Raw genomic sequence first — 15,984 nt, 5'->3', positions numbered from 1 at the left:
CGCGCCGTCAGGGCTCGGGACTGTCATTGGGCTCCGGCCCTGGGCGACCTCCCGCAGATCCGAAAGCGACAATCCCAGAGCGGACAATACCTCGCGAGGGACGCAGATGCTTTCCCTGCTCGGCCGGTGTGTGGGCTGGTGTCGGGGCTCCGACCCCACATCAGATGGCGCTAGAGGAAGGGACCCGGCCACGCACAGACCTTCCCACTGGGGGGGCTGTGTTGTGGGATGGGGTTCCCAGTTTAGTCCCACATCGGCTAATCAGCGGAAAGGTCTGTGCCTTATAATGAGGAGGCCTAAAACCTTTCCTCACGAGGCGCCCCTACGGGGGACAAAACCGTGAGGGACACCTGTCCAGCAGCCACGCGCCTGCAGGTGGGTCCGCCACCGTGCGAGCCAAAGTGCCCACGGTTCCCAAAGCGGACAATACCATATCGCTCTGCCGGTAGGGGGCAACCTCCGCGGACCCCCGCGCCGTCAGGGCTCGGGACTGTCATTGGGCTCCGGCCCTGGGCGACCTCCCGCAGACCCGAAAGCGGCAATCCCAGAGCGGACAATACCTCGCGAGGGACGCAGATGCTTTCCCTGCTCGGCCGGTGTGTGGGCTGGTGTCGGGGCTCCGACCCCACATCAATATTCTCATGAGCTTGACTCGAGTCCAAGCTCGACCTATCGAGCTCGAGCAGTTCGAATGGATTTTTTAAGTCGAGCTTAAGTAGCAAAATACTTGGCGTGCAGTCTTACCAGCCTAGTCGAGTTTGTATTTTTACAAAAATATTATTTTTTATTTATAATATATAGTATTGATTTAATATTTTAAAATATAACATGTATATATTTTTTTAATCCGACCTAACTTCTAGCTTTTAATCATATTATTTAAATATGACCAAGACTCAAATTTGAGCTCAAATTCAAGCTCGAGTTTGGCTCAGTTGATGTTTGAGTTGAGTTGAGTCGATCTCGAATATTTCTTCTTTTTTATCGAGTCAAGTTTGAATCTAAATATTATAATTCGAACGATCTCGAGTCGAGTTGTGAGCCTGAATATTTTAAATCGAGTCGAGCTCAAATCTTTGGATATTTAACTTAGATCAGCTCAACTGCATTTCTAACTACTTTTATTTTTTTTATAAATCCGAATCTAATAACCACAAAGATGGAAGATACCATGCCAACCTAAAGAGCTAAAGTTCTAGGGGTGTCAATTACGTTGGTATCTAGATCGGATCAAATATATGGCAAATCAAAAATCTATCTATCTCAACCTGATTTAAAAAATAAATTAAAAATTCTAAATTAAATTTAATTATTTTATTAAATAGATAATCTAATCTTATCTGTAACTAATTGAAATAAGTTCAGCGATCTAATAAGTTAATAATTGCCATCCCTACCTACCCCTATTGACATTATAGCAGCCTTTTCTGGCTCCTCCACAGGCCACGCGTCGCCACGTGATAGGTAATTTATCCAACTTGGCTGCAGATAAAGAAACAGCTGATTCAGTCACCGTGTGGGTGACAGTTAAACCTTCTGGAAGTCCGACCCAGTCTCCGACGCGCTTATTAAATCAGTACTCCAAAGAACAAAGCGGAATTTGGACGCGATTCGGATCTCGAAAGCATCCCTGGTGAAATAATTTTAGGGTAAGAATGGAGATCGAAATCCAAACCTGCTGAGGAAAAGCCTTGATCTCTACTCTTCGATTCGTATCGCTCAAATTCGGAAAGATTTGATTTCCATTATAGAACGCATAATCACCCATTCCTTTTTTTTTTTTACTTTTATTTTCGTCCAGATCGGGATCGACTCGATTCGATTTGATTCGTCCTGTGGAAGCTGGCGACATCGAACAGGTTTTCTTTTTGGAAAGAATTGAAGGGATTTCGCTAGAGATTGGATTGCTTCTTCTTCTTGTTCCAGCTGTTATCGACTGATTCCAGACATCTATAAAATATTGTTTAAATAAGGGAAGAAGCTAAGTTTTCTTGTGAATTGGGGCGGAATTAGCGAGGAGTCGAATTTGTGGGAAGAAACCAGAAAGCTAGGGTTTTGGAAGGGAGTAAAATTCGGATATTTGGAGCGATCTTTGATGAGAGAGTAGAGAGGAGGGAAAGAAAGACTTGAGAGAGAGATGGGGAAAGGAGGAGGTTGCGTGCCGAGCAAGAAGCGGCAGCCTGCGGTCGCGTCGGAGAAGGCGGTCGGCGCGAGGAACGCCCCTGTCCCCCCCGAGGACAAGAGCCACGAGGACTCCGATGCCGCGGCAGCGCCGCCGCCGGCGGAGCTAAAGCTGAAGCTCTTCATCGTGTTCTATTCCATGTATGGCCACGTGGAGGGCCTGGCGAAGCAGATGAAGAAAGGGGTGGACGGCATCGACGGTGTCGAGGGTGTTTTGTACCGCGTCCCGGAGACGCTCCCGCCGGAGGTCTTGGAGCAGATGAAGGCGCCGCCCAAGGACCTGGAGATCCCAGTCATATCGGCGGCGGAACTGGTGGAGGCGGACGGCATACTGTTTGGATTCCCGACGAGGTTTGGGTGCATGGCGGCGCAGATGAAGGCCTTCTTTGATGCCACTGGGAACCTGTGGAGGGAGCAGAAGCTCGTTGGCAAGCCCGCCGGATTCTTTGTGAGCACTGGGACCCAGGGAGGAGGGCAGGAAACCACTGCGTAAGAACCCATCTATTATTTATATATTCGCGTAGTATATAAAATTTGGATCTTTTTTATTTGTTCCAATCAGATTTTTTTATGGGGTAGATCTGTACTAATTTGTGTTATTTCATTGAATATCTTGGCATTTGTTAGTGCTCGATAACAGGAAACAATGAAGGGATCAGCTAAATTTTCTTATAGTTCTTACTATATGACTGCAATTTTATACTGCTCTTTTTATTGCTAATGCATGTTTTGCTTGATGCATATATTAAGAAGTTCATGTGATGCCTAAGAAATGGTTTGATCCTTCACAAGCAAGTGTCAATTTTAATTGTTTGTCTGGAGACTTAATGTTGAATTAGCACAAAGCTTTACAGCTAAGGTGATACAAAGTACCTTTATATAGTTGTATTTAGAATTATTGTCCTTTAAGCATCATCATTCTCTCATACTTATTTTTCATTTTAATTATGGAGTTGCTATTGTTCCATCTGGTGATTAATTTTGTACTATACGAGAGTTTTTGACATGACTTTAAAATGTTCCTTTCCAGTTGGGCACATGGCTAATTTACTTTGTGTTCCTGCTATTTTATGTCCTTGGTGGAGCCATAAACCAGTGCTACTGATGCAAGTAATATTATTAATGAGTTTTCAGATAAAATCTTAAAGGTGCATGCCCCTAGGCATGCTATGTTGATTGTTTGTTGTGGATAGAATTTACTTGAAGTTGAAAGAATCATAAGCATCTTTGTTCAGTCATTCCTTTATACTCACTGCTTTACTATATATGAAGTGCTTAGTGAACTGTTTTGAATAGGCATGTCTAGGTCATCTTATTATGCAGTTTGACTGCATTTAGGAACTTGCCTGGGATTTTGCCTGTTTTTATGTATATCCTGATCATGTTTTGACTCAATATCTGCTCAACCAGTTTGTAGATTAAAACTTAGATTCCTTAGAGTCTACAAAACTCGACCTCTGACCTTCAAATTGTTAGACTTAACAACTATGAAGAAAAGATAATGAATGATCGGGAAGAACAGGAAGAGAATGAAGGGGAGAAAAATGAATGAAGGAACATACAGAATGAGAGAAGAGATCCATAGAGGGTTCGACCTGCTTAATATTGATGGTAATCCTCTTGTGTCTATATTCTTGGAAGATAAATCATGGAATATATATCGATTTTTTGTAGAAAGTTTGCATAGTTTCATAGGCTTTTATCAAATTTTTCTGTGGCGAAGAGTGATGACACTTTTTTGCCCCTGTAGCTAGAGGTACTTTCATCCTCAACTCAATGGGATAATATAGAAAGAGGGCAGCAAATAGATAAGCAAGAGGAAAAAGAAGATGTGAAAAAAGAAACACCAACTAAGCAAAAAAAGCAACCAAGAAATTCTGGAGTAAACGCCTCTAGTTCTAGTCACTTGTGGGTCAGGCATTTATGGATAAACAATAAGTTGGAAGAGAGCAAATGATCAAGGTCATTAAATACATGGATTAGCACTTAAGCAGCTTAGCTTTGGTCTTATTTTGAGCTTTCTAACACCCAAAAATCATATTGAATCTATCCAGCACTTTTTACTATCCTTAGCCATCTTGGTCTGATGCTTCATCAAGCTTTAGTCATAACCATGGAATCAGATATAAATACAGAACTCAGTTACGACACCTATCATTCTCATCTCATCTCAGCACTGCTGAAATATTAGCTCTCAGTTGTTATCTGGATGTACTCCTTGATTTGTGCTAACTCGAAATTTGTAACCCTGATTCTCCTTCTATATGTGATAGTGTTCAAGGAAATCACTTCTACATTTTTGTTATAGCACCAATAAGAGCACACTCTGCTGCATAGGGTCTCCTAAACCACCCACCAGTCCGAATATCAGTTATACTTGTCATCTAATGAAAAGAAAAATGGGATTTATGTATGCTCAGTCCCAGCCAAGTTAGGTTTTGAGTCCCAATTCCCATTGGTAAAGGAGTGGGGTGGAGGGGGAAAAAGATCAAGAACATAGAAAATTTTCTCATGAATTAGGGAATTTCCAGGCAATGAACGTATTTCTAAATTTTATTTTTCGATAGTTGAACTGTAGCCATCTAAAAGATCCCCACTTTTTCTTTTAGCATTAATATTGGTTGATTTGTTCTTAAGTTTTTGTATTTTCTTACTTAATCTCTGTTTTCTGGCTGAGTGTTTACAGCTGATGTGTCACAGATCATCATATGTATATATGTGCATGGTGCTGCATGCTCTTATTTACAAGTATTTCAGAAATTAATGTTTAATGAATTCTGATCGATGCATAGAGGAATCAGGATGTCATACTTTGTTGCATTATTTTCTTCAGAAGATTAAAACGATATATTATTTGCATCTCAGAAGTTTCATGTGGCTCTCCTGATGTAGTGATATATAGATCGATAAACATGAAACCCAGTATTAGAGCTATCATGAAATTTGGATAATGCATGAATAAGCCATGTTCGAGAACATCAGATATCTAGTATGGATATTGTTTAACAATACCATTTCTTTTTTACTGGAGTAATATTCCCTTTTATGTATAGTCTTTACTTTTGCTAAATTCTGTCCTTGGTGCAATCGTAAGGGTGCTCTATTGTGACTTGAATGTCATCGGTGGGAAACACGAAAACGGCCTCTCTGCTTACGGACCCTCCCCAGACCCTTTAGTGGTGGGAGCCTCATGCGCCAAGACTTATGCTGAATTCTGAACAGCTTCAATTTTACTATGATTTAGATACATGCCAGCTTGCTTTTTTGTAAAGTATGGCAGAGTTCAGTTCAGGCCCTCCTTGTTCTTGCTAGTCATAGTAAGAGAGCACTAATTTTTCATTTACTAGAAAAGGGCATTAGTAACTCACAATGATTTATTTGATCTTTTCTCACAATGAAATGAAATTAAGAGGAAAGACTTAATGTGTAATCAAACAGATTTTGGTCTGTCATACACAGAAGATTTCTACTGAAACAATGCGGCAAAATTTGGATTGCTCTTGAGCTTGAATATTCCCTAAGTGGTTAGAAATAGAGTTGAGCGTTTAGTATCATTTAACAAATAAAGATTTGGTTGAGATGCTTTGGACATATCTAAGAAAGACAATTATGCCATTGTGAGAGATTAAAATATGTGTTGAAGGGTCAGGAGGGAAGGAAAGGCCTAAAATAATATCGATGGTAGTTGTGTGAAAGGATTTGGAAAATCTTCTGTTACTTATGGATTTTAGTCTTGATAATGAACTTACTGATACTAGTACTAAATCTTACCCTTGTTTAATTTTTTTGAAACTGTTATAGCTAAAAGCATAGACACGGATACTGGTACTTCTAATTAATGTTTTTAAAACCAGACCGGGCCAGGTAGTTTAATCGGTTGAACCTATCTTGTTTAACCCCAAACCCATCTAGATGGAAAAACTATTTTATTTTGTGAGAATCTCTTGAACAGGTGGTTTGACCGGCGATCCAAATGAACCATTTCTCAATGAACTAGTTGGTTTTTTATGTATTATAAACCCACATTTTCCCATGAAGATAGGGGTCTGCAAGATTTATCTAGACCAGCCACCTTCTTATCCATGACACATCAAGACCTCATGATTAGTCATTCTCCCTTAATCTCAAATCTTGAGGCCTGCTTGCGCCTCTCTTTCCCGGCCAAAACTGTTGGTGGTGGTCAGGTGGGATGGTGGAATGGTGAGTAGGCATTAGAGAGCCTTGGGAGTTCTCTTCTCATTCCTCCACATTTTTTCCTTCTATTTCCCATGAGATTGTTATGGCTGGTGAGCATAATGCAACCTGGAAACAGGAGAATAGGGCTTGAAGAGGAAAGTGATGAGGGTGTTTTGGTGGTTAAATTGGGGTGTCTGGAAAAGTTTTTGCATTTGGGGTACCAGGGATCTTATAAGTGGGAATAACATTTATTTGGCAAAGATGAGATAAAATCGTTTTGGAAAAAGAAGAAGAGATTCTATTCATCTTCTTCTTTGGGATGAGGGTGGAGGAGAGATTTGGGTTAAATTTTTAAAGATGTAAGATTGGAGATGGATAGATGGAGTTTTAAAAAAAAACTGGGCTGTCCATTGAATGAGAAAATGGGTAAACATGAGTCAGAGCATCTATGATGTTTTATATATTTATGATTTTTTCATTTTGAAAATTTTTAATTGTATGAGAATATACCATGATTATGCATTATTGTCATGTTATGTGAACATAAAAAGTGTTTAAAATTAGTAGGCATGTGCTAGAATTGAACTAGAAAGTTTCAAATATTTTCCATATATTTGTAATTCTTTTTGAACGTAAAAAGTGTTGAAATTGTTAGAGACGTACTTAAAAAAAAGATTCTCTATTTTCATATGAATTTGTGATTTTATTCTATTTATATTAATATTTAATCAATAACTAATACATTTATTATATCGTGATGATATCACAGTTTATTTTGGGTTGATGTGGTCGCTGAATTGGTGATACTTTTTTTTTGAATGAATGAAATTGAATCGGTGACACTTAACCTGGTCCCTTTTCCAGTTTGATGGACAGTCTGGAATTTGAAACATTGCTTCTGATAACAGTGATGCCAAGATTACTTGACCTACATGAACAAATGCAGAACTGAGATAAGATTGGAAAAGCACTTACTATTGCTAGCACATGCCTATTAGTGTTACATTTGATGCTCACAATCGTACGAAAGTTGCAAAGTGGGCTGTAGCCCAGATTCTGCACTCTGTTTGGGGGAGGCTTCATGTTCAAAGATGACGAGGTGTTACACAGGCATTGATAGATTGGTAGCCCTGACTCCAATATTGTCAAACAAGAAACTTGTAGAGATGCAAACACTTATACTAATTATTACATCTCTCTCTCTCTCTCTCTCTCTCTCTCTCTCTCTCTCTCTCTCTCTATATATATATATATATATATATATATATATATATATGTATGTATGTATGTATGTATATATATATTAGTTCAAAATGGTAATTTATTTATTATTTATTTTGGATCTGTAAGATAATTATTTAAAATCTTTGTGCTTAATGATGACTTCGATGCCGAACAAAATATCTTTTTTAGATGACTTGAAGGCCTTCAGTTTGTTCTTGGCATGTGGTTGGTAGTAACTAGCTTGTGGCTATCTGAGCTCCATGCCAGATTCCCAGTGCATAAAAAGTATCCACCTTAAACCCTGGCATCTGGGATCGTATTTAGCTCTTGATGGCCTTGACCATACAACCTGTCTTAGGTGCCTAACTTTTGTAAAGTGGACTTACGCAAGTTGGGATGATCAAGGTCAGGGAGACACTATCTTGACTCACTTATAGATGTCTGAGAGGCAACTAAGGGATCTTATCTGATTTCTTGGCAACAGCACATGATTCCTCCATTGCTTATTTTTTTGTAGGATCGCTCAGTTCTTGGCATAAAGATTTCTATGAAATCACTTTTTATGGACTTGGGGTTGAAATGTCTTGATTAATGGTGAAATCATACGACTAACTAGCTTGGTGACATCATATCAGGCAGAGAATTGTTGATGGTAATAACTTAGCATTTGCTTATAAAGAAGCATCCATCCTACTATAAAAATATTTTTTAAGGCCTGTTTGGATGATTGGGCTGAAAATCTTATGGGATTCGTTGGTTAGGCCAGTACAACCAGCAAAGTTATAACAGACCCTTAAAATATTATGATTTTGCTGGTTGTTGGTTGTACTTGCCCAACCCATGAATCCCTTAGGATTTTCAGCGCAATCATCCAAACAGGCCCTTAATTTTTTTTCTTCTTACTTTTCTAAGACGTAAATTGAGTCTATTGAGTCTGACTCATCTCTGCGAAACATTCAGTGAGTGGTTTCCATAGGATTTTCTTTCTCAGTGTGTCCTTTTTCTGAGAAAAAAGAAAGAGGTTCTGTTTAGTGGAATCATGTGGTTATTGCATATTATTGGAAGATATTAGTCAAAGAACTGTTGACTCCACGATGACAATAATTTACGATTTGTTCATAAAAAAAAAAATTCATCAAACTATAAGAATACATTTGAATTTTCTGTTTTCAACTTTTTAAGAGGTAAGTTGAGTCTATTGAGATTTGACGCATTTGTGCCGGTACACTTAGTGAAGTGGTTGCAGCAAGCTTCTTTTTCTCAGTATCTATTTTTTTAAAAAAATAATGATTAGTCTAGTGAAGTCCTTTAACTGCGAACTGCTTGTTGGTTTTCAGAAAATCCAAGAGATAATATTGTGGAACGTTAACCATAAAAGTATGTCTTATAGCTTTCTAAGGCCATTGTATTGGTAGCTGTTGTGAATGTTGCTTGGTTATTGGGAGCAGATGTGTTAATTTCTAACTTTCAAGATAAAGTGGATGAGATAATTGCTAGGTAACAGTACTTCATGATTGATTAATTATTAATGCTAAGTTGCTTAATGGTGGAAGGGGTTAACAACTTTCTGACATTTTAGTGCTAAATATATTGCATGTTCCCCCAAAATGTTGCTTATCCTCCAGGAACACTTTTAACACTCATTTTGGTTTCATCGGCTTTCGTAAGAGCTTAAAAACAAAAATTAAAACCTTTCTCAAAATTGGGTTAAACTTTAGTACCTGGAACATCTGAAGGTGCTCCATTACATGCTCTATTAGTTTTTTTTTTTTTTGAAAATTAAAAGAAATTGATATTGTCAGCAGCTTAAATATAATTAATTTGCTTCCATTTTACAGATGGACTGCAATTACCCAGTTAGCCCACCATGGGATGCTATATGTTCCCATTGGTTACACTTTTGGAGCAGGTATGTTCAAGATGGATGACATCAGAGGGGGTTCTCCATATGGTGCTGGTGTTTTCGCCGGTGATGGCTCAAGGGAACCTACTGAAATGGAGCTTGCTCTTGCTGAGCACCAGGGAAAATATATGGCTTCAATAGTCAAGAGGCTGGTGCATCTTTAAGTTATCCAATCAACCAAAGCAACCAGATATCTTGCACAGTTTAAATCTTCGTGATTATTCTATTCTCTCCCCCGTATTTTGAAAATGTTGTTTTATGATTCTTCCTCCCCTTTTTACTGTGCCTGGTACATGTCCTAGTTTTGCGCCTTATGCTGGTTATTTGTGTTTATCATTTGCCAAAGTACTGCAAGACACTACATGATTCACAACAATGGCATCATATCACGAGAATAAAAAGATTGTGATATGTTATTCCTTTGCGTTCTCAGTTATATTGTATATTTCTATATTAATCTAGTATATAAATTTGGTTAACAGTGTTTCACTGCAAGCAGTTTTTCTAAGTGGCAATGATCAAGAAAAGGGATATTGTGTAGAAGCCTCAATGCTGGTACTGAATCAGCTGCTGTTGTGACATTCTCTGCTCTTTCTGATGTATCTATTGCCACTTGATTCTGCTTGAACTAAAACCAGTTCGATACCTGTGCATTAATTGGCACTACACAATGGTTGCTATTGCAAATAAACCATGGTGACAGCCATTCAATTTTGTCCCAACTTTTTGGTGTAGGTTTTATGAATTTTCAATCACCAATCAATTCAATTTAGGTTAGCTTGATTGTGCAAAGACTTATAGAAAAGGAAAAGGATATAAAAAAGGAAAAAAAAAGCTCAAAAATAGAATCTCTTACTTCTAGTTTTTTTATTTAGCTAAATTTGAGAAAATTCGTTTCTTATTTTTTGTAGTTTACCGTCATCCAAAAAGTTGAAAAAATCTTTTTACTCCAGAAAATTTAGTGTTCCTGAACCTTCTGCAAGCAACCAAATAGATTTTAACGCTTCTTTTTGATGTTTTTGAACAGAAGAGATGCCAGTGTTCATGAATATTGATTACATATATGCATCATAATCAAGGACAGTGGTACAAATTGTGCCCCTTGCAAGGGCAAAAAATTAAGTTCCACCAAACATTAGATTGGTTCTATTTCTTCTATATTTTCTGTGAATCAGGCTAGCAAGTAGCAAGTGGTTGTCTGGTCCAAACTAGTTCAGTCGGTGTCCAGTGGATCATTATTCTGGCTGAAAGTCACTGTGCCCTAGGTTCAAGGTGGATTTATTCTACTGTACTTAATTAATATGATTTATTAAAAAAATTTACATATATACGCACACATACCTATTTTTAGAGTTGTTCTTGCAATTAAATCCAGCTGGGTGGTGCCCAAATTAGATGTTTATCTTGTAAAATGATGAAAACGAAAATGCTATCAAGGTTCCTGCAGACATGAAAATTTCATCAGATTCAAAAATGATGATTTAGCAATTTAATAATCATGGAACCTCTTACAAAAAATCTCATAAATTGCTTGAATCCCTTAATGCCATGTGGTTGTGGCAAGAGAACGTTGGTATGTACATAATGGGAGCCCTGTAGCTTTACTCCGATAAGGATACTCTTTTGCAATGATATTCTCTAATATTTTTAAATAATAATTTTTTTATAAATAACCATAATCATCTAAACTTTGGTAACTATTTGAGATCTAGATCCTCATTCATCAAATATGTCTATTTAGTTCTAATATAAGTACATTTATTGAACTTTGAAATAACAACATGACTCCAAGAGGATTTTTGTAAAATACCCCTCTAGTCGAGTTTTATTAAACAACAAAAAAGTGACTATATATATTCCAGCCTTCCTCCACCTCTATTTAGAGCTCCTCTGAGGTTCTCTTCGATCCCACCAGAAAATCTAAGCCTCTGATCGAAGCTCGTAGCCAGATTTCTTCAAATCCCTCTTCGATTGCTAGTAGCCGGATTTTTTGATTTTGTTCGTTCTTTTCAACTAGCAACGCCGCCAGATCTTATCACCGAGGTCTCTGCCGGTTCCTCACAATAGTTTGCATCCATGGCAGGGCACCCATCATCGGGATATCTTGGTTTCATGGGTTTTTTTTTGAGGGGGGGGGGGGCTCTTTCTTTCTCTTCCTTGGTTAGAGAGAGAAGCTTCCTTTCTCTCTCTTTTCTCTCTTCTCCATGCTTTCTCTCTCTTGATTTAGGGCCAGATATGCTAATTGATCTAAGTTAACTGTGCCATTGACAACCAAACCCAACCCCCGATTGAACTTAAACTAAGATTCTCTCTCTTGTTGAATTTTCTCTCTCTACTGAACTTTCTTTCTCTCTCTCTATCGAACTCTCTCTATACTCTCTCTCTAGGGTAGTTGGATCCAGTAGGGACTCTTCATAGTAATTTTGAATTGACCTTGGTAAGGTCCTAATCTAGGGCCGTCGGGCGGCGTGTCAACCCCGCCCCGGCCCTTGCCAAATACTGATAGATTTGATTGCTCCGATCTTTATTGAACTATTGTGTCCTAGTTCAAGCATGATTCGATGAATTTCACTTTGATCGGACCGACCGGGGTGTCGGGCATTCTCGCTTGGTCAACCCTATGAGGTTATTGAAATTTAGAATTTTTATTTTTATAATGTTATGATGAAATTCTAAAGAAAAGTATAATTTTGAAATATTAGGCTCTGAGAAAAAATTTTCAAGATTAATGGATCTATTAGTTGGATTGCATTTGCAAGGTAAGTAATGGAACCTTTTTCTAAATTTATGGGCAAATTATAAATATTTTTTTGAGTCCCTTTTAGGACGTGTTTGATTCACGAAAAAAGAAAGAAAGAAAAAAAAGAAAAAAAAAAGTAGTCAACAAGAAAATTAAAAAAGACTTCTTATTTGGTTGGAGTTTTCAAAAAAAAAAAAAGAAGAAGCATTCCTATGAGAATAAGATTCTCATATTTTGTGAGAAATAAAAACTTATGAGAAATATGGAAAAGCTACCATCCCACCTGTTATAAATTAGAATTTTTTTTCTAAAGTTATCCTTAAACCATCAAAATCTATGGATAAGATCTTTTTCTTTATTAAGAATATAATAGCTATTCCATACAACTTTTCTAGAAAAGTAGATGCTTAACTAAACATAAGCCATTTTGGAATGTACCACTTTTCTATGGTTAACCAATCATGCTAAAACTTTTTATCAAATATTATATTTTCAGAAATTAACTTTTCAAAAAATTATTTCGGTGAGAAAAAATTCTTCCCACGATCCAAACAAGTCTTTAAAGTCTCTTTCGAGTTTCCATGCTTCTCTCTATTGGGGAGGAGACCTTTTGGTTTCACTCCGTTTTAAGCCTATCCAAACTATAATTTTCTAAGTTTCTATCTTCAGTTATTTTCATATCATTTGGAAGGTGATGTGTTCTGAAGGTGAGATCTTTATATGTTCTTGATTTCATTTTGTTAGAAAGAGTTTGGTCTTTAATTACCAACTTTTTTCTGGAAGAAACTCCCGGGAGTAAGAGATGGATTTGATTAGATTTTGATTAATCCCGAAGGAATCTATTTATAGATTCTATCCGAAGACCAAAGAGACGTGATGGTTTGAAAGATACATAATATTTCAAAAATACCGTATTTTTTTGGAAACCAACGTTTTTTTTGAAAGAGTACCAACTCTTCTATAAAAGACGTCTCACAAAAAAATATTTTTAAACATTTAAAATAACTAAAAATTTGGAAATAAAAAAATTATTTTTTTAAAATTAAAACTCCAAGAGGAATCTCTCATTCCATGTATTAAAATTCTATCTAAAAATCCAAGCATTTAAATGGATGGGCCAAAAGTAAATAAGCACCATAAGAATTCTTAACGGATATAGAGCATGAAATCCAAAACAAAGGATGACACACCGGAGTTTCAACAGGCAAGAAGCAACTGCAGGCTATCTATCTAAAAATATGGATATTTAGATGGATGGGCCTAAGAACATATAAATACCAAAAGCATTTTTAACCTATCCTGTGTAGGATTATTATTCCTCAACACTAAGAGTTGAAGGCCTCAGAGAACCTAAAAGTGCAGCTGTTGATCCAGAACAATACTCTTAAATTCATGATGAAAGATGTGACTGCTAATACTTCCGACAAAGTAAACATCAAGTAAGCAACTCAAATCTTTGTCTCGTCCTGTACTTGAATGGCGAATAATTTGGTTTTGTAGGAAAAATAAGTGGTTTCTTTTGCTGGCGTATGTTTATCCTGATAAACCTTTCTGTAGGAAGAAGTTCTTGGGTGTTCTGGATCAGCTCTGTCACCTCATCCTTCTGGTATTCAATCCATGAAGAGTTTTTAGCTATGCTTGCAAATTTCTGATTCAGGGTTTTTTTAGCACCGTTTTTATTTCTTATTTTCTATATTTAAAAATATAGTTATAAAAATTGAGATAAGAAAATATTTGATATTATTGTTTTTATTTTTTATTCTTTTTAATGAAACTTTTATTATTTTTAGAAAAATGAAAGGAAGAAATACCTACATTTGGTATTTTCAAAAACAAAAAAATTCATGTTTATTACTATCATTTCAAACACCGCCTCCACAGCTACCATCATAGCTTTCATCCCATTATTGTCACCTCTACCACATTGATGGCTCCTCCATCACCACCCTTACCATTGCTATCACGATCATTGTTACCTTCGCTCTGAATAATCATTATTACTTTTGCCACATCATCGGTCCATTTGTCACCACTATCTTTGTTGTTATTATCACCATTACCATCATTCCCTCTATCACACCATTACCACTAGTATCGTCTCCTCACTATACCACCATCGCTTCCATTGCCTCCAGTGCAACTGCCGCCGCCTATACCATCACCATCATATTTATTTTTAAAAAATAATTTGACCGTACAAAATATATTTATTTTTTAAAACTTAAAAAATAAAAATAATTAAGTGTATGATAATGCCAACTCTGGTTATGATTAACTTGGATTATCTTGTTCTTTTCCCATGCGTATTTCATTAATTTTCCTCTCGATTTTCGGTAATAGGTGCTTTCATTGCTTCAACTTCAGCAATTAAAAGGACTAAATATCCAGTTTCTCGCACTCATCTTTTTAATTTTTTGATTGAAAATGGGGGAAGCAGAGCACTTCCCCCAGATTTATTGCTTAGAAATTATGAATTTGCCACATAGCATGACAAATTATGATAGACTAGAATAAAACGAGAGCGTTTATGGCTTCTGAGAATTGACTCTCTAGCTTTCCCGCTGCAGAGATCCCCCCAAAGCACAAAGAAATTCAGAGCCATATGAAGTGACGAACGGATCGAGCCAATCTTCTGAAGAAAAATCCCTGCGTTTCGTTCCAACCAAATCTGCCAATGTATCGACACAATGAGCTGGTCCCAATCTTTTCGCGATTCTCACTTGATTTTCTTCCGCCGCCAAGTCAGACCGAAGATCCCGAATGTCCTTCGACCAGCCTGAAATGTTTAAGATGTAATTTCAAAGGGAACCATAAACTTTTAGCAAAAGTATATTTCACAAGAAGATGAGAGGTAGATTCATTGGGGCTAGCAAGTAAAATAGTTAGCGAGTTTAAGCTTCTATTGACATAAATGATCTTAAGATCTTAAAAATAGACCTCACCCAAAATGGCTAGCCGGAAGGTATTATTTGAATTTCTTGATCCTGTACAAGTAGCCAAGATCTATCCAGAAAATAACCGATATGGGACTAAACGCAGGTCCGCACACAGACTAAGAGTTCAAATCTAATCACAAGCACCACGACTTGTGGTCAACCTAATGAATCCGTACTATAGTGTCTTCTAGTCTACATAGGTTTCGGGTCAGTCCGCTCTAATACTATTTGTCACAACCCAGTATCTCACCCAAAAAGGATAATTGGAAGGTATTATTTGAGTTCTTTGATTCTGTATAAATACCAAAGATCTACCCAGTAAATAACTGATATGGGATTAAATACATGCCCGCATGGGTTCTCACATAACCGGGGCAATTCTAAGATGATGTTAATAATCTAATAGCTCAGATTGTCAAGCTCTACAAACTACAGCGGTGCATCCTTCGCAGCGAGCGCGAAGTATGCTTACGATCATTCCGATCGCACGGCAACTTCTAACAGATCTTGCAGTAGCTTCAATTCAAATGCGAAAGCTTCATAATGCCTTCAATATGTACTTCCAAACTCGGAACCAGCACAGAGTTAGTTGTGACTTCCATGGCCTCGCAATGGAGATGGACAAGGATGATCCATTTTATGTACCTCCCTCTAAATAAAGCTCACAAACCTGTTCCTCGAAATCACCTGCATCTTCCTCTAGCATCCTTGCACTGCCATGTCTTATCATGTCTTACGTCGTCGGGCAAGATTCTAACGTTGTATCCATTGATTCATTTGTTTCAGGGAAGTCGCATGTGTGCTGTTCTTGAGAAAAATCTAAA

At 37.4% G+C, this 15,984-nt stretch overlaps 1 protein-coding gene across 2 annotated transcripts; it reads left to right on the top strand.

The window, feature by feature from the left end:
• The first annotated feature begins 1,513 nt into the window (after positions 1-1,513).
• LOC103718449 (Quinone reductase family protein) lies at positions 1,514-9,916 on the top strand. 2 transcript variants are annotated; one of them, XM_008807279.6, is made up of 3 exons: positions 1,514-1,649; positions 1,802-2,670; positions 9,420-9,916. In XM_008807279.6, the coding sequence occupies exons 2-3, from the start codon at positions 2,138-2,140 to the stop codon at positions 9,646-9,648; spliced, it is 762 nt and encodes a 253-aa protein (XP_008805501.4). In that variant the 5' UTR covers positions 1,514-1,649; positions 1,802-2,137; the 3' UTR covers positions 9,649-9,916. The 2 variants fall into 2 exon arrangements, with proteins under 2 accessions (XP_008805501.4, XP_089784563.1); XM_089928437.1 differs by having other exon boundaries at positions 1,517-2,670.
• Positions 9,917-15,984: the final 6,068 nt, after the last annotated feature.

Source organism: Phoenix dactylifera, chromosome 18, assembly GCF_051530095.1.
Source record: "Phoenix dactylifera cultivar Ajwa chromosome 18, Ajwa_hap1_PhDact_Kaust_v1.1, whole genome shotgun sequence".
NCBI classification, from domain to species: Eukaryota; Viridiplantae; Streptophyta; class Magnoliopsida; order Arecales; family Arecaceae; genus Phoenix; species Phoenix dactylifera.
This window is presented reverse-complemented; position numbering and strand designations above follow the sequence as displayed.